Consider the following 26,875-nt stretch of genomic DNA (forward strand, 5'->3'; position numbering starts at 1 on the left):
AGCCTTCAAGTTCACTAACACACCTCGGCAGCCAGCTGAGGAGTGCACGGGGGTGAGGAACTCTGGCTGAGAGGCCAACACAGAGCTGCCTGATCTTATGGCTTTTCAGGATGAGCTTGAGGTTTGAATTTTTATGTGAAATCTCATAATTGTATAAAATGTTGGCGTTGTTATTTTATACCTTTACTGGGGTATCATTAACATCAAATAAACTGCACGTGGATAAATAGCCTACGTTTTGACATACATATACATCCATGAAGCCAACACCACAATTAAGATACTGAACAATTTCTCATCCCCAAAGATTCCTTGGGCCCTTTTTAGTCCCATCCTCATGCTCTACTTCCCTCTACCCAGTCCCTAGGCAACTACTGATCTATTTTCTATACCTGTAGATTGTTTGTGTTTTCTAGAATTTCACATAACCGGAATCATGCAGCATCTCCTTTTTCTGTTTGGCTTCTCTCACTAGCATAACTATTTTGCAAACCATCTGGGTTACAGCGTGTGTCAACAGTGACTTCCTTTTTATTTTTATTTATTTTTATTTTTTTTATTTTTTATTTTTTTGCGTTACGCGGGCTTCTCACTGTTGTGGTCTCTCCCGTTGCGGAGCGCAGGCTCCAGACGCGCAGGCGCAGCCGCCGTGGCTCACAGGCCCAGCCGCTCCGCGGCATGTGGGATCTTCCCGGACCGGGGCACGAACCCATGTCCCCTGCATCGGCAGGCGGGTTCTCAACCACTGCGCCATCAGGGAAGCCCGTGACTTCCTTTTTATCGCTGAGCAGCAAACCACTGTACGGTTCTTCCCGTTTATCTACACACTCACCTGTTGTTGGACACGTGGGTCACTTCCAGTGTGTGCTGTTACAAACACAGCTGCTATGAACGTTCATGTACCAAAACCAAGTTTAATTTTAGTCACTGTCTTTCCTTTCTGGTGAAAAGTACAAAGATCCTAGAATGCTTTAACTTTATGTTCGATGCTTATATGCGATATTGTCCAGAAACTTGATTTATCTTTACATATATTTCCATTAATCAAATATCATAAGACTGATTGTTACATTTTGTTTGGGTTTCTCTACATTTTTTCCAATCGTTCCTTCTCGCATTTCAGGCTTTCCTTCTGGGATCATTTTCTTTCTTTCTGAAATAATTTAACTTAAAAATATTTGAAAGGTTTGGATGGAAGTTAATTCCCTGAGTTTCTGTTTACCTGAAAATATCTTTCTGGTTGTTGATCTTGTCTTTTGTTTTTAAAAAGATTTTCTTAAATACATTTTTAGTTTGGCATTTATTTTCTTTCAACATTTTGAAGATATTGTTCCTGTGTCGCCTGCCTTCTGATGTTGCTGTTGGTTTAATAACTATCGATTGTTTCTCCTGTGTAGTAACCAGTCTCCCTCGTTCTGCTGCTTTTAGAATCTTTCTGTTCTGCAATTTCAGTGATCGATTTAGGTGGGGCTTTCATTTTATTCCTACTCCTTGGGATTCTTGAGTCTTAAAAATTGTGGAAAGCGCTGCTTTATTATCTTTTAAAATATTACCTTTCCACTATTCTCTCTATTATTTTCTTCTGGAAATCTAATTTTATCCACCATATTGTTTAACTCCTCTTTTATATTTTAAATCTGTTATATTTTCTGCCTGCATTTTGAGTAATTTTATCAGGGCAAATTTCAGATCTAAGTTAGAATTGCTCTTTCACCTATTTACCTGCTGTTCAGCCCATTTAGTCAATTTTGTGTCAATTATTATAGTTTTTAATTTTAGAATTTCTTGTGTTATTGTGTGCATGTATGTACATGTGGGCATGCATGTGTGTGTGTGTGTATCTAATCTTTTAATCTGACTGGATATTTCCGATAGTCTTTTGTTTTTTAATCATATGTGTGCTTTCATGTTTTCAACACATTAAGCGCACTTAGTCTTTCCCAGGCAACTTTATCTCTGTGTTCTTTCCAGGTTTGAACTCTGCTCTCTCCCATTCATGATGGCATGCTTCCATCTGTGATTTTTCTGATTGTTAGGTCATGCTCTGTGAAACTTTATCTGAAGGAATTATTTTAGGACTCATTTGAGAGCACATCCTTGGGAGGATTTGGGTTAGTCTCAGCCCAGTTCCTGGCACTGCCAACTCATGGCCACCCTAAACAACATTCTAGACTCAGGACTTTATATAAGTGCACACAGAAAGAGTAAAATTTAGCCCCAAACTCAGGTAAAGATGGGTCTGTGCTTACAAATTCTTAGGAGTAACATTTCTACCTAGAGTGAAAACAAAATAGGCAACTATCCCCAGAACCTTCCTCTCTCCCCTTGATCCCAGGGGGAAATCATGTTTTCCAGGAGGTTCTTCATGTAGAATTCTATGGTTTCACTTTCCACCTTGACGAGGCCCTAAACTCACCAGCAGTCTCCAGCGTTTGCTGGTCTGAGGCTGTAACCCCCGGTGGTGAGTGGCTTTAGCTTACACAGTTTCCTTTCTGGAGTCTAGCCTTCTCTTACTTTTTTGGCATATGACCTTTTCCTTACTATGTTGTCAGCTCAGCTGTTCTTTAAAAATATGTGTTTGGAATTCAATTCACTACTTTTATATAGTGTGCACTGCAAGGATTTTTTAGGGTGTCAGTTCACCGTGCTGTCGGAAATAAAGCTTCAGTATAAGCTGATTTATACGAAGCTCTGTATACTGATAAATAGGCGAGGTGAATATTCAACAAGCAAAGGTCATGATTCTCAGCCCTAGCAACACAGTAGCCCTGTGACCAATTTGAAGCTAAATCCTTAAAGATGCAAGATTGTCTATCCTGCTATGCTGAATCCTCCCAATTAATATGAAGGTACACAGAAGCAGTCAGACTGTCAATGACAAGTAGATTTTCAAAGGAGCTCACATTGCTGTAAAGATGATATGGAGATCATAATGTGACATATGCACCAGAGGATTTAAATTATTATTAAATGTAATTATATCTACATGGCATGTATACTATAATATATACATATTACATCCACATATATACACGCAAATACAATTATACTTAAGAAAATCTATCCTATAAAGTATGTATACTTTAATTTCATCCCAATAGAAAACTTGCAAGACTGTATTGTGCCTCGATATCGGCGAGTGACGCACAAGTCATTATTTTCTTCAGGATTTGCATGAATAGAAAGCTGTTCAGTGTCCCTAGTCCCATTTGATGGAGAATGATCATTACTGCTGCTCACTGCTGTCTCTGTAGCCTTGCAATCATCCAGCAGATTGGCGAGAGAAGACACATCTAATGATCCTAGCTGAAACACTCTACCTGTTGCTGTTGACAGACTTTGTTCCTTAGAGAAGATATTAACTGCCAGCTGGCTGTGACCGTTTGTGAACTAACTTGACATTTGTGTTGGCGCCGTAAGAGTATTCACAGCTCAGAAAATATATATAATCAGATTATGATGGACCCAAGGATTTTCAAAGTAAAAAGTATAATACACAAATTATAAACACGACCATAATAAAAAAAATATTTTAAAAATAACTTCAGTGCTTAGGCTCTCATTCCAGAAATACCTTCTCTATATGAAACATATGGTGTATGTTTGCAAAGAAGTAATGGATTGCAGAGAACAGAGGATGGGGATTCCATTTACAGCTGGCCATTCATTCTAAATTTTCTAAGAGCCCACTATGTCAGAAAACTGCTAAGAAAGTATAAAGAGCAATTTTGAATGATATGGAATGTAAATGTAAAATATCACAGCATTAGGAAAAAGATGAACATTATAGCTTTGTTATTTTCTTTTGTCAGACTCTGAACAGGATCTTCTTTATATTCCATGAATATCACCTTGTGAGGAATTTAAATTGTCATGTTTCAACATAATCACCCAAAGTGGTTAAGTCTCTAGGAAAGTGACACTGGAAGGCAATGATACAGGCAGAATTTTTGGTGAATATTAGGAACACTTTTGAATCTTATAACACTTTTTGTAAATATAAAAGTGAATGGGAAGAATCAATTAGTGTTTTGTCTCTAATCTCATTTCCTAGTAAACACTGGAGATGCCATAACGAAAGAACAGATTTGACCAGTACTTACTGCTCTAGTCCCAGGGCAGTTTGGAGACTGGCATTCACCACTCATCTGGTTTGGGATTAAGACATCTTCCCAGCGAGAAGGACCCTTTGAGAAAAAAACAGCATATACTTGGTGCACAAATTGTAATTCAAATGTATTCCCTAATACATTTTCTAAAATCTGTTTATGCTATAAAATGATAATGAAAGTAATATGTAATCCAAAGATTTTCAAAGTAAGATACATAGACCCTGGGGGTTCTCAGGACCCTTCTGGGGGATCTGGTAGGTCAAAACCATTTTCATCAGGCTTCCCTGGTGGCGCAGTGGTTGCGAGTTCGCCTGCCGATGCAGGGGACACGGGTTCGTGCCCCGGTCCGGGAAGATCCCACGTGCCGTGGAGCTGCTGGGCCCCTGAGCCATGGCTGCTGAGCCTGCGCATCTGGAGCCTGTGCTCCTCAACGGGAGAGGCCACAACAGAGAGAGAGACCCGCGTACCACAAACCGCCCCCCCCAAAAAAACAAAACCACTTTCATCAATGTACTAAGATGATATTTGGCATATTGCTCTAAACGTGTATTACATGTACATGTAGTAGTTTCACCATTGCAGTTATATTTAATGGTCTAAAAATTTAAATAATTTTAAGTTCATTGCAGTTTCCGTTGATAACTTTTAAATGAAAACACACATGCAAGTCTCACTCCAAAGGACTATTTGGGGGCAGCAGTGGAGCGCGGGGAGGCACGCCTGGAGGACCACTGGGCGCAGCCGGCAGGCTGAACAGGCACCTTTATCGCCTCTCCCTCCTGAGGCCCCGTGAGAATTACAGTTAATAACTAGCAACGTGTAAACCCATAGGACTAAGAAAAACACAAGGCAGAAATTTGGTTGAGAAGAGAGTTCCAAACTTTTCTGGAAATCTGCAATAGGCTGCAGCAGAGGAGGGGGCCTCTGTGCCGTGCAGGCCCACGAGGAGCCCAAAGGCTCGGGAGAAAGGAGGCGGGAGAGAAAGCAGAGTGAGACGTGGAGCAGCAAACAGGGAGAAAGTTACAATTTAACAAGCAGAAGATCCGAAAAGTCTTCTAGATAGAAAGGTCAGATCCCCAGCTTAGAAACATAGAATGCAATGAAACTTTCTGTGCATATCACAGATATGAATTTTTCATGCGTTAATTTTTCAGGACCCAAAAAGCAACAAAAACATTTATGTAACAATTCCTATAATTGTCACATAAGTACTACTTTATCTGACAAACCCTTGTGTTGTACAAGGAAATTACAGAAAACTCATTCACAATTTTCTTCTTGATCTCAGACCATAACAAAACATACAGGTAATAAAAGTGAATAGAACTCTGTTGGATATGAGAATTCAACATAGTAAAAGATGTGTGCTAGTTTATCCATACTACTCAAACTATTAGTATTAAATGCTATTGCTATAACCATCCTGAAAATAGAAACAAAACAAATTTCCCAGTTAATTTCTGCCATTATAAAGCAGTTTTTTTTTTTTTGCAGAGCACAGGCTCAGCGGCCAAGGCTCACGGGCCCAGCCGCTCCGCGGCACGTGGGATCTTCCCGGACCGGAGCATGAACCCACGTCCCGTGCATCAGCACGCGGACTCTCAACCACTGTGCCATCAGGGAGGCCCCTACAGGGAGGCCCCTACAGGGAAGCCCCTATAAAGCAGTTTTAACTTTGCTCCTTTCTAGTTTTAGAAAATAGAAAATGTTAACTGGTTAATCATTGCATACATTGTTTTAATAGTTGCATGGGTAAAGCATTTATAATTAACGGGCTTTATATAGGAGTAAGAAAGGTGTCAAGACCACAAGATTAACAAGGACTGCAAGTCACATGGCAGCACAAGGGAGCTATGAATTAGAATGCATCAAGGAAAGAATACAAAAAAAATGTATTTCATCTCTCAAAGGTATAGAATTGGAGAAAGACATCAGAAAAAAAAATGTCAGATAGAACAGTGTGAAATAAATGTCTTAATAAAGAATCGTGTGGCTGCTTTTTAGAAAACTTTCTCCTTTTTGTCCAGTAGTAGTTACAACCAAGAAAAATACATAAATTATTTGAGCATCTATAGCAGGAGTCAGCAAACAATGGCCTTGTTGGCCAAATCCAGCCTAGGGTTTGCCTTTGTACAGCCACAACCTAAGAATGGTTTTACATTTTTAAATGGTTGAAAAGCATAAAAAGAAGAGCATTTTGTGGCACACGAAAAGTAAATGATATTCACATCTCCATGTCCACAATGAAATTTACTGGACACGGCCATGGTTGTTCATTTATGTATTGTCTATGCTGCTGCTGCACAGCAAGGGCAAAATTGAGCTGTGGCTCAATAAGCTTAAAATATTTACTATCTGGCCCTTTATGGAAAAAGCTTGCCATTCCTTGATAGTAAATAAAATGTTCCAAGTTCATATTGAAAAGTACTCCAAAATATTGTAGCAGCATTTTGGCCACCATATAATCTCTTTCATTTGTACAAGTAGCTGCATTCTGGGTCTCAAGTGAGAAATTATTTCAATTAAAACCTTAGTACTGTCGACCTGTGAAATCTGAGAAGGCATTGATAGAATCCAGAGATTAAAGTTGTCTGAATCCGTAAGAGAGTGGAAAATTACAACATTTGGGGATTTGTCTTGATTAATGTTACCACCAGCTGAAAATCATGAAGCAGAATATTATTTAAATACATTTATATGATGCATGTAAATCAGAAGTTCAGAAAAATGACTCAGTGGCATAATAAACAGTGATAAAAATCTATAAAACTTGAGTCTTAAAATAATATTTATTCTTAAGAATTCCAGAACAAATCCACAAGTCATTTTAGCTATGTCTTGTCACATCCAATCAAGTGGAAAATTGAAGTACTTAACTAATTCTCATCCGAATATCACTCTGACAAGCTTCAGACAGGCAGTTTAAGCAAAGGTGTGGCTTTTTCCTGAATTATCTAAATCAGTTCTATAATCTGTTCTTCATAGGTGGGCATATACACTGCTCCTTAAACAAATTATGCATTATGTTTTACAAAATGTTTCTACAAAGTATTGGCATTTACAGGTTTTGAAAAGGGTAATTTTAATAGTACTTTTACTACACTTTTACTAATTATCTCAGGTTATCATCAACTGTGTTGCATTTAAAATAGCCTCTTGAATGATTCCACAAACATCTAAGTCGAATAATTAAATTTAAGGGACTAAAATTATTTTGAAAATTATACTACTGACATAATACAAGGACAGCAAAACTGTCTTTAAGACAGCTACACTCAGAGGCTTCCATCCACCCTCCTAACTTTTCCTCTCTGTCTGCAACAAAATGATACAGAGAAGGAGAGTCAAAGTTCACCAACCTGTTGAATCCCAATTCCACCAATTATTAGCTATATGATCTTGAGCAAGTTTCTTTTTGACTTTCTAAACTTAGGGTTCCTCATCTGAAAAGTGAGGGATTAAATACCTCCCTCACAGGGATTTCATGAAGATTAAGTGAAATAACACCTGTAAGACTTTTGCACAGTGCCTGGCACATGTTGACTTATTTAAAAATGGCAATTCTTGAAAGCAGGATTTCTTATTTCTCAAAATAGAACTCCCCAAGTATGATTATGTTTAATTTTGTACATAGATAAGCAATAAGATGCCAGTTTCAAGGGACTGGACTTAACCCAGTGGGTTCTTCATTTCTTCCTTTTTCTCAGTTTCCAGATTACCCAACCATTCCCCATGGGTCATTCACGTTCCAGGGCATGCTGCTTATAACTCTCTTAAAGCATGATTGATATTTCCATTAGTCACACAGTAACCCTGTTCTGCATCTTCCTCCATTTGATTTTAAGATCTGTGCTTCTAATAAAGCTAAGCATGGTGCTGTGATTATAGCAGAGACTCAATAATGCAATCATTTAATAGGAAGCAGGGAAAATAATAGGGAAAAGTCTTTTGAACCAATACACATCTACCAAACAACTCTTTATTAAACAGCTCTTAAACTCTAAGAATGCAGTTATGAGAACGAGAGAAGAATCCTTTTTCTTATAGGTTTTATGGACTAGCCACAAAGACTGAGGTTGTAAATTAACTGAGCACACCCATTCAAATGAATAAAATTAAAAAGGAATATTCATACCAAATATCGGTCAGATATAAAACAAATGAATACACATATACTGTTGGTGCAAATATAAAATGACACAGCCAGTTTGGAAATCTGTTAGGCATTTTAAAACTATTAAACATACAACTAACACATGGCTTGGCCATTCCACTCCTAGATAATTGCCTAAGATAAATGAAAAGGAGTTCACAAAAAGAATTGTATACAAATGCTCACAACAGTTTTATTCATAATAGCCACCAACTGGAGACTACCCAAAATATGAATGGATAAACAAAATGTGGTATATCCATCCAATGGAATACTACTCAATAATCAACAGTATTATGTTACTTATAAATGCAACACCATGGATGATTCCCAAAATTATGTGAGGGAAGGAAGCCAAATATGAAATAGAATATACGCATGATTCTGCTTATATAAAATGCAAACAAATCTATAGTGGCAAAAACAGATCAGTGGTAGCTTTCGGGTGGGGCAGCGGGTGGAATGGGCTACATAAGAGCATGAAGAATCTTTTGGGGGTGTTATGGGCTGAGTTGTGTCCTCTAAAACTGCATATGTTAAAGTCTTAATCCTCTTCAGAATATGACTGTTTGGGAGATAGGGTTTTTGAAGAGGTAATTAAGTTAAAATGAGGTCATTATGGTGGACCCTAATTCAATGTGACTGGTGTCCTTAAAAGATGTCCTTAACAGATGGAATTGGGACATAGACATGCACAGAGAAAAGATCACGTGAAGGCACAGAAGACAACCATCTATAAGCCAAGGCAAGAGGTCTCAATAGACACCAACCTTGCTGACAATTTAGTCTCAGACTTCTAGCCTCCAGAATTGTGAGTAAACAAAATTCTGTTGCTTAAACCACCCAGTTGGTGGTACTTTATTATGGCACCTCTAGCAAACTAATATAGGGATTACGGAAGTGTTCTCTACCTTGATTGTGATGGTGGTTTTGTGGGATTATATACTTGTCAGAACTCTTCAAATTGTACCCTTTAAATGGAGGCAGTCTGTTTTACACAAACTATTTCTCAGTAAAGTGTATTGGGAAAAAACGAACTGAGAAGTTGCCAAGGAAATTCTCTAAGGGAAGGAGAATCTGTATCAAATGGTGCTTGAACAACTGAATTTCGGTATCTAAATCCCTTCCTCACTCCATACAGTTTCTAGAAGAAAACAAATGAGAACATCTTTACAACCTTGCAACAGAAAGAATATTTTTTATAAGGACACATAAAGCTCTAACCATAAATGAAGAAACTTATAAACTGAACTTCAATGAAAATTTAAAAAAATTTCCACTCATCAAAAGACTCTATTAAACATGAATATGCAAGCCACAGATTGAAGAAAATCTTTGTAATATGTATATCTGTGAAATAATTCATCTTTAGACTATATAAAGAACTTTAAAAATAGCACCATACAGACAAGCACCCTAATTCAAAATAAGCAAAAGACTTTATAAAAGGAGACATAAAAATGGCCAATAATCATATAAAAAGATAGTCAACATCATTAATAATCAGGAAAATGCAAATTAAAATAACAAAATACAATTTTACTTGGTTTCGCATCTTAGCCAGTATGATGGCTAAAATTTTTTAAAAGGCTCATAATACTAAACTTCGGCAAAACAACTAATCTTTGGTGATAGAAATCAGAAGGTGATTGTCTTGACTGGAGGTATTGGCTGGAAGAAGGCATGGGGACGTTTTTTGGAAATGTGCTGTATTTTGATTGGGGTAGTAGTTACATGGGTGTGCATAACGGTCAAAGCTCATAGAACTGGACCCTTAAATTCTGTGCACTTTCTTGAGTGTAAATTGTTCCGTAATTTATAACAGGGAACTGAATCTTATTCCACTCTTTATTCAACAAGTACTTACTGAGGCCCTGTCTCTCAGTAGTTCTGCAACTTTGGAAGTTCTCTCAACCACTCAGGGAACAGCTAGCCCAGGACAAATGGAGTAATACCAGAACGGGTATTGCAAGGATTAAATATAAAAATTAGGCCAATGCCAGGCACACAGCAGGTTCTCAACAAATGTTAACCATTTCTATATTTACCATTCAGCACCCAGACATGATAAAGTGGGGGGGGGGGGGCAATTAGGGACCACAGCCAATATGGTTTAAAAAACAATCCACATAATGAAACTATTAAAAAAAATTTTTTTTAAGCATCTTTACCTCTTCAGTAATTTCTCCTTATAGCCTTTGGAGGCAATAGTCTATAACTTTCATTATAGGATAATCCAAGCCACTGTCAATCAAAACAAAAGAATAACCAGTTCTGTGGCTGTGAACTGTTTACTAACATGCACCATCGAGTTACAGAATTCTTAAGTGAAGAACCATGCCCTACTTATATCTATGTACTTTGATGTGGGTAGCAAAATGCTGTATGTAAACATGGTCAGTACTCAGAGATACATTAATTGAATCAGGCTTTAATGTTCTCATCTGTAAAACTATAAAACTGAACGATCTGTGGTTTTCAAAGTTGTGTTTTCTTTTAAAGCAGAACTTTCCTCCAATGAATTGTGTATAGAATCCAAAGTATAGAAGAAATAAAGCAGGCTTATTCTGTTTGGAGAAGAAGGATGGGTCCTCAAAGCTCTTGTCACTGCTTTTTGCTGCCTGCTGGAGGCCTCAGACCATTCCTTGCCACGTGGGCTTCCTAAACGTGGCTGCTTACTTCACAAGCCAGCAGAATATCTGCTTAGGTCCCTAAGATGCAGTCTTCTAAGATGTTATAAAGGGGAGTCTTATATAACATGATCAGGGAAGTGGTAGGTACCTCATCACTTTTGCCATATTCTCTTTGTTAGAAGGAAATCACCAGAACCACCTACATTCAAGAGGAAGGGATTTCACAAAAGCATGGACACCAGGAGGTGGGAGATCACTGGGGGTCACCTTCATGTCTGTCCCTGACACACTTATTTTTATAGATGAGGAGAAAGACCTTTCATGATATGAAAGTTTAAGAAATGATAATTCAATATGTGACTTCAGTTGCCAAGTGCTTGGGCTATTTTTAATTTTTTTTTACATAAACATACTTTCTAGTTGAAATATGTGAATATTTGACCACTTCCCTAAAGTCATTCCTTTAAACTTTTAAGTAGAGAATATAATCTTATGGCCAAGGAGATATAAAGAAGTAAGTAACGAATGTAACCAGAGAGTATGTATTTATTTTGGCAAATTAAATTTAAAGTACATTTTATAAACAAACATATTTGTGCTTTACTTAATGTATATACTTTTATAACTTGAATTTTGAATTTATTTCCTGTGATTTCTTTTTTTTTTTTTGGTACGCGGGCCTCTCACTGTTGTGGCCTCTCCCGTGGCGGAGCACAGGCTCTGGACGCACAGGCTCAGCGGCCATGGCTTACGGGCCCAGCCACTCCGCAGCATGTGGGATCTTCCCAGACCGGGGCACGAACCCGTGTTCCCTGCATTGGCAGGCGGATTCTCAACCACTGTGCCACCAGGGAAGCCCCATGTGATTTCTTAAAGCATAAATATTTTACAGACTTTTACCTCTGAACACCCAACTGTAAGTCTCAATACAGTTAATTATATAGAAAAATAGAATACTACAGACTACATAAAGAGACCCAGTGTTCATATATTAGCTCAACTGTTTCTACAAATATTTTATGGAAAAAGAGATATTAGGACATGAATTGTAATTTAAAAAATAAAAAAATGACCTGAAGAAGACTCCTAGTCTAGTTCTTGTTAATATTTTGATTCCCAATTTTGATAGTATAGTAATAATAATTAACCCTTCTTTTGAAACTATTTTATATAGGACAGAAGGAAGCAGAAGAGGGAAAAAATGATTAGGTGAATTCCAGTTAACCAGCAGGAAAATAATGATCACAATAAAAGTAACAGCACTGCCATCTTCTTGCATTAGTAGAGAACTGGGTTGTTTACGTAGCATTTTCACATGCCCAGACCAACCTTGAGTCCCAGTGAAAATATGTTAATGCTATCTATACTCTATAGAGCTTCAAAACCTAAGGTGATTATCTGTTCAAGTGTTGGGGTGACCACAGAACTGTTTCCTAAGGATCCTGGCCCTCTACACAAGTACTTAACTCTCATATTTAGCATGCCTTAAGAGTACTGCATTTTTGTGAAAGAGTTTCCATTTTTTACAAAATTTGTTAATCATAAAAACATGGATCTTTCCTTATTTTGTAACATGAAATATCTGAAGTCGTTGCTCTTGTTGGAGAATCTTGCCCACATTTTAATAAAAGCTTGATCACTAGGCTGGGTAGGGCTTGGTGAGCCAGTTCCATTCTGCTCCATACGTGGTCAGTTTGGATGGCTCAACTAGGGACCAAAGCGTTCACATCCAAAATGGCTCAGCTGCATGGCTGACAACCGGTGCCAGGCTCCTGCCCTCCGTTCTTCTCAATCGGGGTCTTTCCAGGGGCTGCTCGCGCCTGTAGGTGTTTCCCAAGAGCAGGGGCAATGTCATCTCGACCATATTCTTTCGGTCAAGGACTCACAGAGCCCTCTTCACTGGAAGACGCTAGTGTACAATGCTTTGTCGAATGTTAGTTTGGCAGTTCACTGAATGAGATTCTAATGTGCAGTTTCTTAGCACTACCAATAGAGAACTGTCCCGTGCTGTTTCACTTGGTCTTCTTTCACTTTACCTTCAGCTTTTTGCCCTGGTTTCTGACCATATAGGCCTATTTAGATTTCCTTTCCTTTCTTAAATTGTTTGCCATGCTGTACAGCATGAGGGATCTTAGTTCCCCAACCAGGGGTTGAACCCGTGCCCCCTGCAGTGGAAGTGCCGAGTCTTAACCACTGGACCCCTGGGGAAGTCCCTAGATTTCCTTGCATTTTTATTCAAAATACCTAGTGATATATTTTCTAATAAAAGCCTTTAAATAAAATGAAACAGTAATGTGTCACATTGGATATGGTTTATGGAGACAAAAATAACAAACTAGCACCAACTTGACATATTCTCTAATAGTCCATTAGGCTCCCTCTTGTGCTTTCATCTGGACATAAGCAGAATCAGAAAGTATCTGCACCCACACGTCAAGTTGTCAATGGCTTCCGATTCTTCAGTATAATTTCTCTGATCTCAGAAAAGCACTCTTCAGCTACTCGAGACTTTGAAACCACTACAATATGCAATCCTCTATTCCTTGAAACACATTCATTTGATGCAAATTTTAAGTCACCGAGGTCATTAATTCCCTTAACAAATTACACATGCAGTATGTGACAGGCATTTTCCTAGACTGGAGATAAATCATTGAACAAGACTTTTCCAATGAGGAGGATAAAAGTGATTGAAGAACTAATTATTACATGGATTTTTTGAGGGTACACAGGAGGGACCCCTGACCAAGATTTTTGAAGGACTATCATTTAGGATGAGATCTGAGGAATGATTAGGAATCAGACAGGAAAAGCTAAATTCCACAAGAGAAAGAATTGTGCACAGGGAAAGCAGGACTAGGTACCACCAACTCCTAGACTGGTTTTATGATATACATATACTCTCAACAAGACAGTATCAATAATCAATAAATAGTTACTTACTTCTGTGCCTCCTAAATATCTTAATCTACACTACTATTACTTGATATTAAGATTCCATTAAAATATACATTTAAATGTAATAGTATGCCAAGCACTGATTTCAAAGCAATGGGTATGACAACATGATAAACAGTCTCTTTGTACTTTTGACTGAGATTGACTGGATTTCAAATCCAATAGACATTACCAGACATGCAACAATAAGGAAGTTAATTAATCAGAACATCAGTTTCTTATGTGTAATGTGGAAACAACAATTGTACCTACATCATAGGATTGATGGTTAAATGAGATAAAGTACTTATACACATAGTTAATATTCAATAAATATTAGCAGGTACTGCTCAATAACTCTAATATGAGAAAAAATGTGATCATAGAAAACGCACCCCAATAGACAAAGATTCAGAAGACCTATGTTCTAAATGTAATTTCACAAGAGTTTAGGCTAATCACTTTAAGCGTCTTTATGCCTCACTTTCTTATGTGTAAACTGTGAGTAATAAGAGCTCAGAGTCAAACAGGATAATGCATGAGTTAATTAACGTGAAAATCCTTCATAATTATATCAGGGCATTCAGATATTAGTAAGGGGACAACTGGGGCTATGTGTATCCGTAGACAATCTAAATACCTCACTTATTACTGCCCCAAACATAACTCCATTCCTGAGTTGAAGAGATGCTTCATACATAACGATGCAGCTGCTGCTGGGATCAGCAATTAACCAGAGCAAGTGTCTACGCTCGTATTGATTACCCAGTGCTGCCGAGTTAACTCAACAGCTGTTTAAAAAGAATATCTCAGCTGGTCTCGGAGATTTTCCCCAAGAACTGGGGTATCTCTATAGCTTATAAAACATAATTTGGCATGATTTGGTATAAAACAAATGTCCTTCCATTACTAAAATGTGTTTCATATCATAAAAAGCAAGTATTTCATAATCTAATACTCAACAGCATACTTTTTCCCTCCAAGGAAATTATTACAAGAAAGAAACATCACATCTCTAAAAATATCTACACTGTTGTAAGTGAAACAACTCTTGGTCCACTGCACTACAGCTCCGCTGAGTTTTGACAAAGTCACTCACTGTCATTATTTATTAAGAGTCCTTTCGTGTAGGGTGCCATTATGCTAAATGCAGTAAGTGTCAAACTGTGTGGTTATTCCTTCACGATTTCCAGTTACCAAACTATTCCGAAACGACGAGATGCTTTCAGTTGCATTACTAAGTGTTGACAGCTTTGCTGTAGGCACCTCACAGTGATAGTGGGATTTAAACAGCAGTGATTTTTTGGGTCCTATTTCATAGAATTGAAACAATGAAGACAAATAAAGGCTTAAAGATACAATGATTCACTTTTATGCACTTTTAACAGATTTAATTTAGGAGAAGCATATGATTAACTTCATCTGTTCAAATTCTCTTTACTAAGAATAATCTTGCTACTGCATGGAGAGAAATTTGCTGCAGCTCAGATTAGAGGCAGTTTCAGGCAGCATAATATGCTTCTAACTGTTGAGATGGTAGCTCTCATTTCAATTCAAGGCATGTAAATCGATTTAAATAACATTTATTATCATGTAAAGCTTCCTAGTTATCTCAGCTGGCTTTACTTCTTGATAATTATGACTGGAACCGGACTATGCTTATTAAATGAGATAAGAAGTTTATTAGATTTCTAGTGAATGCCCAGATACCATCACCATCATATAAACATTATTATTTAGTTCTCAAAAATAAAGCTTGGTGAGTAACGCATCACATTTTGGTGTGTAGTATACTACTCTGAATCCCCAGCTGATGCTGAACTCAATCAGCCACCTTTTTTCAAAAAAGGGAAAGGAAGAAATAATGTAGGACATGTTTAAATGATTAACAGATCACAATTTAATTAATTTTTCGGTTGCTTCAATGTAATGAACTGCCCATGAAGATGTAGCAATATGGGGTTACTGTCTTGGCCAGTCCACAAAAGTTATACATTTTGCACTAATGGAGGTGATGCATGCTTCGAAGACTTAAGTAGGCAAGTGGCTTGATAAGAACTGGACAAAACTGAGAAAAAAAAATCCCTCCTTGAGGGTCCTAAAGGGCAATGAACTTGAACGGGCCTCCCTCAATTAAGCATTAGACACACTTGTAATGAGCAGGCTTCTAGCTGTGCTGTAAATCTAATGACAATACCATGTAATCCTATGACCAGGAATTTTCAGTGACGGCCAGCATATGGGCAGGGGACATTCCCGCCCTTTACTGACCTGGGGTTTTTTGAGCTGAAAAGAGCAAGAACTTCTTAATAAAAAATAAATTTTTAGAAAACCCCCAGACCTCCCCAAAACCAAAAATGACTCTTGGCGAAAAGAAAAGTCAGTTTGTCCTTAGACATGTATGTTGGCAAAGACCTTTTTTTTTTAGCAAGGCCCAGTTTCATACGAACTGAAAACATTTGCTCTAGTCCATAAATTTTACTCTGGCCCTTTTCATGTCAAGATACTTCTACCTTTACCTTTCTTTCTCTCTCCCTTTCTTCCTCCTCCCTCTGCTATAATCCAGGTTCAATCACCTCTAAAAATAACTGTAGCTTATTTATGGCCTAATGAGACAGGAGAGAAAGAGTATTAATTCTAGATTAAAACAAACAAAATTCATAGTTTTCTGAACTTTCTCAGGACTAATTCAAACTGGCCGAACGTCACACAAAAAGTTTTGTGAAGTTTCCGACATCTTTTTGTAAGAATTCCACCTCCATTATTATTTTACAATTTCCTCCCCTTTGGCTCAATATTTAATAAAACCAACTTCTTTAAAAATCTTTTCTTTCTATGTCTATTTCTTTCATCAGGCAAAGTGTGAAAGATTATTGTTGAAGGACAAATTAGATCTTAGTTATAAATCATTCTAATTCTTAATTTTTTTTAAACATCTTTATTGGAGTATAATTGCTTTACAATGGTATGTTAGTTTCTGCTTTATAACAAAGTAATCAGTTATACATACACATATGTCCCCATATTTCCTCCCTCCCATCCTCCCTATCCCAACCCTCTAGGTGGTCACAAAGCACCAAGCTGATCTCCCTGTGCTATACGGCTGCTTCCCACTAGCTATCTATTTTACGTTTGGTAGTGTATATATGTCCGTGCCACTCTCTCACTTCGTCCCAGCTTACCCTTCCCCCTCCCCGTGTCCTCAAGTCCACTCTCTACTAGGTCTGAATCTTTATTCCCGTCTTGTCCCTACGTTCCTCATGACCAATTTCTCTTTTTCCTTTTTTTTTTTAGACTCCATATATATGTTAATCCATTTACATTTAAGGTAATTATTGATATGTAGGTTCCTATTACAGTTTTCTTAATTGTTTTGGGTTTGTTATTGTAGGTCTTTTTCTTCTCTTGTGTTTCCTGCCTAGAGAAGTTTCTTTAGAATTTGTTGTAAAGCTGGTTTGGTGGTGCTGAATTCTCTTAGCTTTTGTTTGTCTGTAACGGTTTTAATTTCTCTGTCAAATCTGAATGAGATCCTTGCTGGGTAGAGTCATCTTGGTTGTAGATTTTTCTCCTTCATCACTTTAAATATGTCCTGCCACTCCCTTCTGGCTTGCAGAGTTTCTGCTGAAAGATCAGGTGTTAACCTTATGGGGATTCCCTTGTGTGTTATTTTTGTGTTTCCCTTGTTGCTTTTAATATTTTTTCTTTGTATTTAATTTTTGATAGTTTGATTAATATGTGTCTTGGTGTGTTTCTCCTTGGGTTTATCCTGTATGGGACTCTCTGTGCTTCCTGGACTTGATTGACTATTTCCTTTCCCATATTAGGGAAGTTTTCAACTATAATCTCTTCAAATATTTTCTCAGTCCCTTTCTTTTTCTCTTCTTCTTCTGGAACCCCTATAATTCGAATGTTGGTGCATTTAATGTTGTCCCAGAGGTCTCTGAGACTGTCCTCAATTCTTTTCATTCTTTTTTCTTTATTCTCCTCTTCAGTAGTTATTTCCTCTATTTTATCTTCCAGGTCACTTATCTGTTCTTCTGCCTCAGTTATTCTGCTGTTGATCCCTTCCAGAGACTTTTTCATTCCATTTATTGTGTTGTTCATCACTGTTTGTTTGCTCTTTAGTTCTTCTAGGTCCTTGTTAAACGTTTCTTGCATTTTCTCTATTCTATTTCCAAGATTTTGGATCATATTTACTATCATTATTCTGAATTCTTTTTCAGGAAGACTGCCTATTTCCTCTTCATTTGTTAGGTCTGGTGGGTTTTTACCTTGCTTCCTCATCTGCTGTGTGTTTCTCTGTCTTCTCATTTTGCTTAACATACTGTGTTTGGGGTCTCTTTTTCACAGGCTGCAGGTTCAGCGTTCCCGCTGTTTTTGCTGTCTGTCCCCAATGGCTACGGTTGGTTCAGTGGGCTGTGTAGGCTTCCTGGTGGAGGGGGCTAGTACCTGTGTTCTGGTGGATGAGGCTGGATCTTGTCTTTCTGGTGGGCAGGTCCACGTCTGGTGGTGTGTTCTGGTGTTTCTGTGGTCTTATTATGATTTTAGGCAGCCTCTCTGCTTATGGATGGGGTCCTATATCCTGTCTTGCTAGTTGTTTGGCACAGGGTGTCTGGCACTGTAGCTTGCTGGTCGTTGAGTGGAGGTGGGTGTTGGTGTTGAGATGGAGATCTCTGGGAGATTTTCGTCGTTTGATATTACGTGGAGATGGGAGGACTCTTGTGGACCAGTGTCCTGAACTTGGGTCTCCCACCTCAGAGGCACAGCCCTGACACCTGGCTGGAGCACCAAGAGCCTGTCATCTACAGGTCAGAATAAAAGGGAGGCAAAAAAGGAAGAAGAGGATAAAATAAAATAATATAAAGTAAAATAAAGTTATTAAAATGAAGACTAAAAAATAATTATTAAAAAAATTTTAAAGAAAGTAATAAAAGAAAGAAAGGAAGAAGGGAGCAACCAAACCAAAAAACAAATCCATCAATGATAACAAGTGCTAAAAACTATACTAAAAAAAAAGAAAAAACAAAAACAAAACGGACAGACAGAATCCTAGGACAAATGGTAATAGCAAAGCTATACAGACAAAACCACCCACAGAAGCATACACATACACACTCACAAAAAGAGAAAAAGGGAAAGAAATATATATATCGTTGCTTCCAAACTCCACCTCCTCAATTTGGGATGATTCGTTGTCTATTGAGGTATTCCACAGATGCAGGTACATCAGGTTGATCGTGAAGATTTAATCCGCTGCTCTTGAGGCTGCTGGGAGAGATTTCCCTTTCTCTTCTTTGTTCGCACAGCTCCTGGGTTCAGCTTTGGATTTGGCCCTGCCTCTGCGTGTAGGTCGCCTGAGGGTGTCTGTTCCCTCCCAGACAGGACTGGGTTAAAGGAGCAGCTGATTCAGGGGCTCTGGCTCACTCAGGCCGGGGGGACGGAGGGGTACGGGTGCAGGGCGAGCCTGCGGTGGCAGAGGCAGGTGTGCTGTGTGTTCTCCTGGGAAAGTTGTCCCTGGATCCCGGGACCCTGGTGGTGGCTGGCTGCAGACGCTCCGGGAGGGGAGGTGTGGATGGTGACCTGTGCTCACAGCCTTGTTGGTGGCGGCAGCAGCGGTGTTAGCGTCTCATGCCCGTCTCTGGGACTGCGCTGAAAGCCGCGGCTCGTGCCTGTCTCTGGAGCTCGTTTAGGCGTTGCTCTGAATCCCCTCTCCTCCCGTACCCCCAAACAATTGTCTCTTGCCTCTTCGGCAGCTCCAGACTTTTTCCCGGACTTGCTCCCAGCCAGCCGTGGTGCACTAACCCCTTCAGGCTGTGTTCATGCCGCCAACCCCAGACCTCTCCCTGTGATCCGACCTCCAAAGCCTGAGCCTCAGCTCCCAGCCCCGCCTGCCCCGGCGGGTGAGCAGACGAGCCTCTCGGGCTGGTGAGTGCCGGTCGGCACCGATCCTCTGGGCGGGAATCTCTCCGCTGTGCCCTCCGCACCCCTGCGGCTGCGCTCTCCTCCGCGGCACCGAAGCTCCCCCCTCCGCCACCTGCAGTCTCCGCCCGCGAAGGGGCTCCTAGTGTATGGACGCCTTTCCTCCTTCCCAGCTCCCTCCCACTGGTGCGGGTCCCGTCCCTATTCCTTTGTTTGTTCTTTTGCCCTACCTAGGTACGTGGGGTGTTTCTTGCCTTTTGGGAGGTCTGAGGTCTTCTGCCAGCATTCAGGAGGTGTTCTGTAGGAGCAGTTCCACGTGTAGATGTATTTCTGATGTATTTGTGGGCAGGAAGGTGATCTCCGCGTCTTACTCTTCCGCCATCTTGAAGCTCCTCCCTCTAATTCTTAATTTTTTGAAATAATAATAATAGTTTTAGGGGAACACTTTTATCTCCCTACATTCTTTCCTTTGCTCAGGGCACTGGACCTCCCGTTTTCTCCTCAACAAGCCTCACTCACTCATCCATGCAGTTGTGCACATGTGCTTTCTGTGACGGGTACGTAATTTCATCCAGGGGGGAAACTGGGGGCAGAGCATTGTGGCTACAAGCATGCTCTGTGTTTCCCAAACTAGATTCATCAGTGACATGGCACATACTGGTACCTGTTGATCTACTTCCATTTCCCTATTAGTTAAAAAGGCACAGGAGGGAGGGATCCAATTAATTGACATTCTAAAACCCTGAGGACCGATCATAGCAATTGTTCCTCCCTCGCAGCCCAGACCCGTATACAGACTATTGTTTGGTTTGGGGTGTCATTAAATTAATTCTTCCACTGGCTTAGGTATTAACCCATTACACTCCTCTGAAAAGCAAGCCTAGTCCCACTAGCTGCAAAAATCACGTATCTCCCTGTTTCCGTTCCCAGCATTGCAAAGCTCCACTTCAGGGCAGCCCTCCAGGATTTCTACTGCCCCACATGGGTTTGACAAATGATAGCTGCCTGGGTGCTCTGTTCATTCTGCTGACAGAGTAGAATTAATGCAAATTAAATAGATGGACCTGCTCAAGGCCTCTTGTAAACTAGTTGTGAAGAGTAGCTCAGCATTCCTTTGAAATAGCCCCCCACCTTCCTATATACCAATAACTACTAATTTTTAACAAAATTGAAAAACCCAGGGTAGTTTATGGTAAGGAAAGGAAATAATACCTTACTTTAAAATATCTGTTCTTTTTTTCACAAGACTATATTTGTCTATAATAATTTGAAATCTATCTCAGACATCTGTTGGTTTTTTTATGTTAACACCTCAAATTGGCTCCATTTAAAAATACATGGCATCAGCCAACAGATCAAAGGTTGTTGGCTTCAATATTCTCTCATTTTTCACAGTTTTAAATCTCATGATTTCAGTACCTGCACATGATTTGTTCAAATGTATTCCCTAGCTTATAACTACTGATTATGTTTCCTGAAACTAGTCTGCCAGCTAAGACATGCTCATACTTGATTTTGATACATGCCGCATTCAGAAATTTATCCATAGAAGCAAGTGTGACATTATTCAGGAATCAAAAGCAAAGGGAAATGCACAGCATGTTTCTTGCCCCAAATTATGCTCTGGTTTAAGGAAATATCTTCTCAAACTAATTCAGACCACAACTGCCATCGCTTTACCCAAGCCCAAGAAAAACAGTAATATTTTAATTAGAAATTAGTGTCAAACTTTTCCAAGTTTTATAATGAAGCTACTTTTCTGGACAATTTGGCAAGGTCTAGCCTTCTACCTCAAAATGACTGAGCATAGGAAAGCTCTCTTGGGCATTCATCTTGGTAATGTATTAGAAATAATTATAGGTGCATAAAACCCCATAAACCTATACAAGTATTTCTGTTGTGCTTGTGTGAATAAGATAGGACAGTTACAACTGGGAAAAATGGAGTGTAAAGAGTAGTGTTATGCAAGTTTCCAAATTAAAACTTAAGAAAAGAATAGAGCAAGATTTGACTTGATGGATTTATAATCGAACTCTCCTTTATACCTTATCTTCACACAAAATCACAAAGCCAGATTGACTCAACCTTTCCTTTGAAATCTTCAGAGGCTGGCAAACTGGGAATTGTGAGCTCTGAGAGCTGATAGCCTGGTGACCATGAAGGAAATAGAATTACTGTAACATTCCTGAAGCTCAGCATTCAGCCCTTTTTGTAAGGCAGAAAGAGCTGCTCAAGGCACCGTAACCTCTGGAGGCATCATTCCATTAGAACAAGGTCAAATAGAAGGTAAAAGGGAATGTGTATGCACAGTCTAAGATCTCAAGGAAATGGCAGTCTGTTGGAAAAGCAAGAAAGGCATTCAGGAACAATTAGAATACGATTTCAGTACAGAACCGGCAGATTTTCCAGCTCAAAAGTAAATTCTTATTGACCAAGTCTTATCCTCTCAATATTTGTTGGATCTGTGTCCGCCTTTCTAGACCCAAAGTCACGACCTTATTTTGACACCTCAAACTCTCTTTTGGATGATTGCAATAACTTGTTATAACTAGTGTCCTGCTATCCATCTCAGTTCCCTAAATGCTTTCTCCACATACCTGCTGGAGGAATCTCTCCAAACAAAAACAAGAACCTGCTTGGCTTCTGCTTAAAGGCCTCCAGTGCCCCACCCCACCCATGCTCAGGACAGTCTGTGCTCCCTGTTTCCTAACATGGCTCTTGAAACCCTTTCTGTTCTGACCACTTACCTCCTCCCCCACCCCTCGCAGCTGAGTTTCTAGCCATCCCCAACATGAAAACCCGAAGGTACACTTACAAAGAAACATAGAGTTATGCATTATTTTCCATCTTTCTGGAACTTTTTCTGTTCAGAAAATCCTTTGATTTTCTAGTGTCTTTCAATTAAGAGGTCTTAGGACATGTTTAATAAGAATGATGTTTTTATAGATCCAGGAAAACATTTAAGTTCTCTTTATTGGACAACAAATTCTTGTAAATATTTCTTTATCAACTATTCTTCACCCACTCTCTGTGACTGATTATTGCAAGTACATGTATCTTAAAGTTCTTTTGCTTTTCTGCTTGAAATATTTTGGCAACGGCATTCCCCGAGGATGCTCTCCCAGTTATCACGGCTGATGGAAACAAGTTTCTCTCACCAAATAAAGATGCAGAATAATGGCCACCATCCTACAGGTTTATTAGGGTCTAGTGATTCAAGTGTTTCTAAAAGTGAATGCAATAGAAAAATACAGTATATAGAATAAAAGTAGCCGAGTTCAGGAGTCATTACTTTACATATTAAGTTGTGCCCTTGAGCAAGTCATTTAAATTCTACAATGCTCTGATTTCTCTAGGTGTAATATAAGAATTGATATCAGCTTTATCTACATAAGTTTGTTATGAGGATAAAACAATAACAATAAAAATATGAAAAGTGTTTTTCTGCCTTTAAAACACTATGCAATGCTAGTTACTATTTTTCTTTGCATCAAGCCATACCACTAGACTCTTGTGCAAGATCTACATTACTAGAGTAGCAAGAACAATGCTTTATATTGTGATTTAAAGTATTGAAGGTTTTTACTTCCCCAAATTGAAACATTAAGTTTCTTCAGATTATGAACTAAATGTCTTTCTGCCTAGTAATTGAATACCAAATCTCCTTCATGGCAACTTGTCTTTTTAGGGATTAAAAATTGTCACTATCCACTTGCTATTACAATAATTTGATGCTGGAAATAAAACACAGTGCCATTACAGTCCTTCACCTTAAGAACTATTTACATTTCAAGTTAAAGCAAGGCTGACATCCTCTACTAAAAGCACCTGCCACAGAGATCTGTAATCTACATATGAATTGATATCATTTTAAAATTAGAGTTGTTGATATTTCTTCACTTCTTTGAGATTTAATGTTAACAACTAATGGCTATTGAAATTGTTATTTTTCCCAAGATACTACGAGTCTTATTATAATTGAAAATGTAAAACAGAATTAAAATAATGGGTGAAATGCATGTAAAATTCCAGTAATAAGAATGATAATAATGATATCCATTTAATTTTTCACAGGGATCAAAGCTATCAAATGCATTATATGCATATTATCCAAACTATGTGAATGGTTCGGTCAATATTTCTCTTTACAAATTTAGAATATAATATGTATCTAAAGCCAATTCATAGAATCCCTTTAAATTCCACTTACAAGTTTGTTTGTATGTCTAATCATGTACTGGAAAGGCAGCTACATGGGGTTGACATCTGTAAAGTAAGCCTATAGCAGAAGCTGCAGTGTGGGTTCAGGGCGGTACCAAAGATTCAGGTGACTGCTTTCTTTTAACTGTGCTGTGGGAGATAATTTGTTCACGTGTAGGAAAACTCCTACACACTACGGTCGTAGTGGGAAAATATCCATCGAAGTGATCTGAGAGGTATCTAAGGTCCTGCCACTATATTTTAGGTACCATTGTTTAGTGTTATTTGGATATTAAGAATAGAACTTATATGAAGATCCAAAAAGTCGTGATAATGAATAAATTCAGGAGCAGAATGTGACAGCTGTGTTAGGCTGTTGCAGTAGCTACGTCGACGGCCTGAGATCTCCCTGGTTATTTAGGTTTTAAAAAATGTAACTTATATGATGCTGTATTCAATGAAAGTACGCATTAATCAATTTCCTGTGCTGTGCTACTAAGTGGAGTATTTTGTACTCTAGTTATAGGTAGCACAGCTTCCCTGTAGTGCATATTAAAAAAATATATCAAACAGCCTTAATTATAAGGCAGAAAGAGGTTACCCAATAATAGTATTTAAAAGCATGCCTGGAGCAAAATATTCATATCTCTGGACTGTCGGATAGCCTGGAATAACTACCACTAAATGAGACTCCACTAATGTGAAAATAGTCTCCAGAGTCCAGTTTTTAAAAAGAGATCGAATTGGACACATTATTCTATCGTCACCCATTGCTATATTAACACAGATTGGTTGATCAGTCTCCTATGCATGTGTGTGAGCACACACACAGACCTCATGCAGTGGGCCAGTAGGAAGAGGGAAACAGATATCTCAGAGGACAAATCCAGGTGGGACATAGGAGAGAGGCCTTAAAAACCTCCGAGGACCCAAAAGTTGCTAAGTGTATGGGATGTGGGAGGGGTAAGGATGGAGGGATTTTAGAGGTAAAGGAGATAAGGATATCCCTATTATAGAACAAATGCAAGCCTACCTAAAGCAATTGCAATAATTTTATATTAAATACTATTATTTCTTATAAAATGGAGATTGAGAATAGGTCATTGGCCCCAAATACAAAAACAAGTGAGTTGAAATTAAGGGATGATTATATCATAGATCCTGTGATTCCAAGGTATGATTATTAATTATATTCATTTTCATTAACTTACAGCCTTTGGTCTATATATAATTTCAAATAAGCAGTACATATTTGATTTTTCAGTCATTCAAACATTTATCAGGCATCTACTATGTGTTAAGCTCTGTGTTAAAGGCTCAGAGATCAAAGATGAGAAAAATTCAGCAGCACATGCAAATATCCCATAATTTAGTGGAGGACATAAAGATACCAAATATTTGACAAAGAAATGTTTAATATACTAAGGGAATTCAGATAATGGAGTCAATCACAATCATCTTGTTTCAAACATGAATAACTGTTAAAAGCAAATGGTATAAGTGACTTCCCTGGCGGGCCAGTGGTTAAGACTTTGCCTTCCGGTGCAGGGGGTGTGGGTTCCATCCCTGGTTGGGGAGATAAGATCTCACATGTCTCTCGGCCAAAAACCCCAAAAACATAAAACAGAAGCAATATTGTAACAAAATTCAATAAAGACTTTAAAAATGGTCCATATCCAAAAAAAAAAAAAAAAAAAAAAAAGCAGTGGTGTGAAATATCTTTACCAATGGAGGCGGGGTATACTATTTTCCATTTATTCTCAACCTAAACTAGTCAAATTCCAATAAAATAAGCACTCATGTGGGTTACATTTTTCTTTTAATCAATTGGGTAACTGGAATAAGTGGTTGATCACTCAGGCTACATCCAGGCTGCATCCTTATTTTACTGCTCTCATCACTGCCTACCCTAGTCTAAGAGTATTTTTGTAACAGAATTTTACCTATGTTTTAAAAGTATTTTGGATCTCAGAGCTGAGAGATTTTATTGTAAATAAAAGTGCTTGAGTGAAAACAGAATATGAAGTGATGAAGATTTTAAAAATAAAGTTACATAACAGTGCCTATGAGATAGAATCTCCATTATGCTCTAGCCATCTAATTAGTTGCATTGATAGTGTTTTCTTTTCAAGGCTTTGAAAATTTCTCCATTGAAGCCCTTATGCTATTTTGAGAATTTTAGTAGTCAAACAACAAACAAGTAGAGAATGAACTCACAATTAATATATGCCCTTTTCTTTTAATAAAAACTATACTCTTTCCTTATCTATCCTACTTTCCAATGGCTCTTTAGGTAGTGTTTCTTTCTAACGCTTACAATGAAGTCACCCCAGTTGGCGCTCAACTATTTTAAATTTTTAATGAGTTCATAACTAGTCTGGACACCTCTCAAAACTCAGAGCCTCTGAGTACATAAGTGGACTCTTTATGTTATCAGATATGGCTATTTTGAAATCAGAGATGCCTAGGGATATGTCTTTTTAAAAAGCAAATAAAACGATAATTTTTTTCAGAGTATACAAAATTTGTGACACACAAATGTGTTCTGAGGTAGCACCTTTATCACAAATGGAGAGGAAAGAAAGAGGAAGATATGGTTGAGCAAAACGATTAGCTGTTACTATAGTAGCAAAGTCAGCACCACAAAACACAATATTTTGAAATGTAATTTTTTCTATTTTTATCAACAGATAAACCCAGCACAAACCAAACTCAAACACTGAGGATTAAGACTAAATCCCTGAGAGAGTAGCACTGACATATACACACGACCAAATGTAAAATGGACAGCTAGCGGGAAGCAGCCGCACAGCACAGGGAGGTCAGCTCGGTGCTTTGTGACCACCTAGAGGTGTGGGATAGGGAGCGGGGGAGGGAGACGCAGGAGGGAGGAGATACGATATATGTACATGTATAGCTGA

The 26,875-nt window shown here is 38.5% G+C and overlaps 1 protein-coding gene across 2 annotated transcripts in view; it reads right to left on the reverse strand.

Moving 5' to 3' along the window:
• The window catches only part of LOC131767983 (1-acyl-sn-glycerol-3-phosphate acyltransferase delta), a 1,414,884-nt gene that overhangs the window by 793,012 nt on the left and 594,997 nt on the right, over nucleotides 1-26,875 (reverse strand). For both annotated transcript variants that reach the window (XM_059083506.2, XM_059083510.2), the window contains exon 5: nucleotides 4,104-4,187. In XM_059083506.2, the coding sequence (XP_058939489.1) occupies nucleotides 4,104-4,187 (84 nt within the window). The remainder of the gene's footprint in view (nucleotides 1-4,103; nucleotides 4,188-26,875) is intronic.

This window comes from Kogia breviceps, chromosome 13 (genome assembly GCF_026419965.1).
Source record: "Kogia breviceps isolate mKogBre1 chromosome 13, mKogBre1 haplotype 1, whole genome shotgun sequence".
Classification (NCBI taxonomy): domain Eukaryota; kingdom Metazoa; phylum Chordata; class Mammalia; order Artiodactyla; family Physeteridae; genus Kogia; species Kogia breviceps.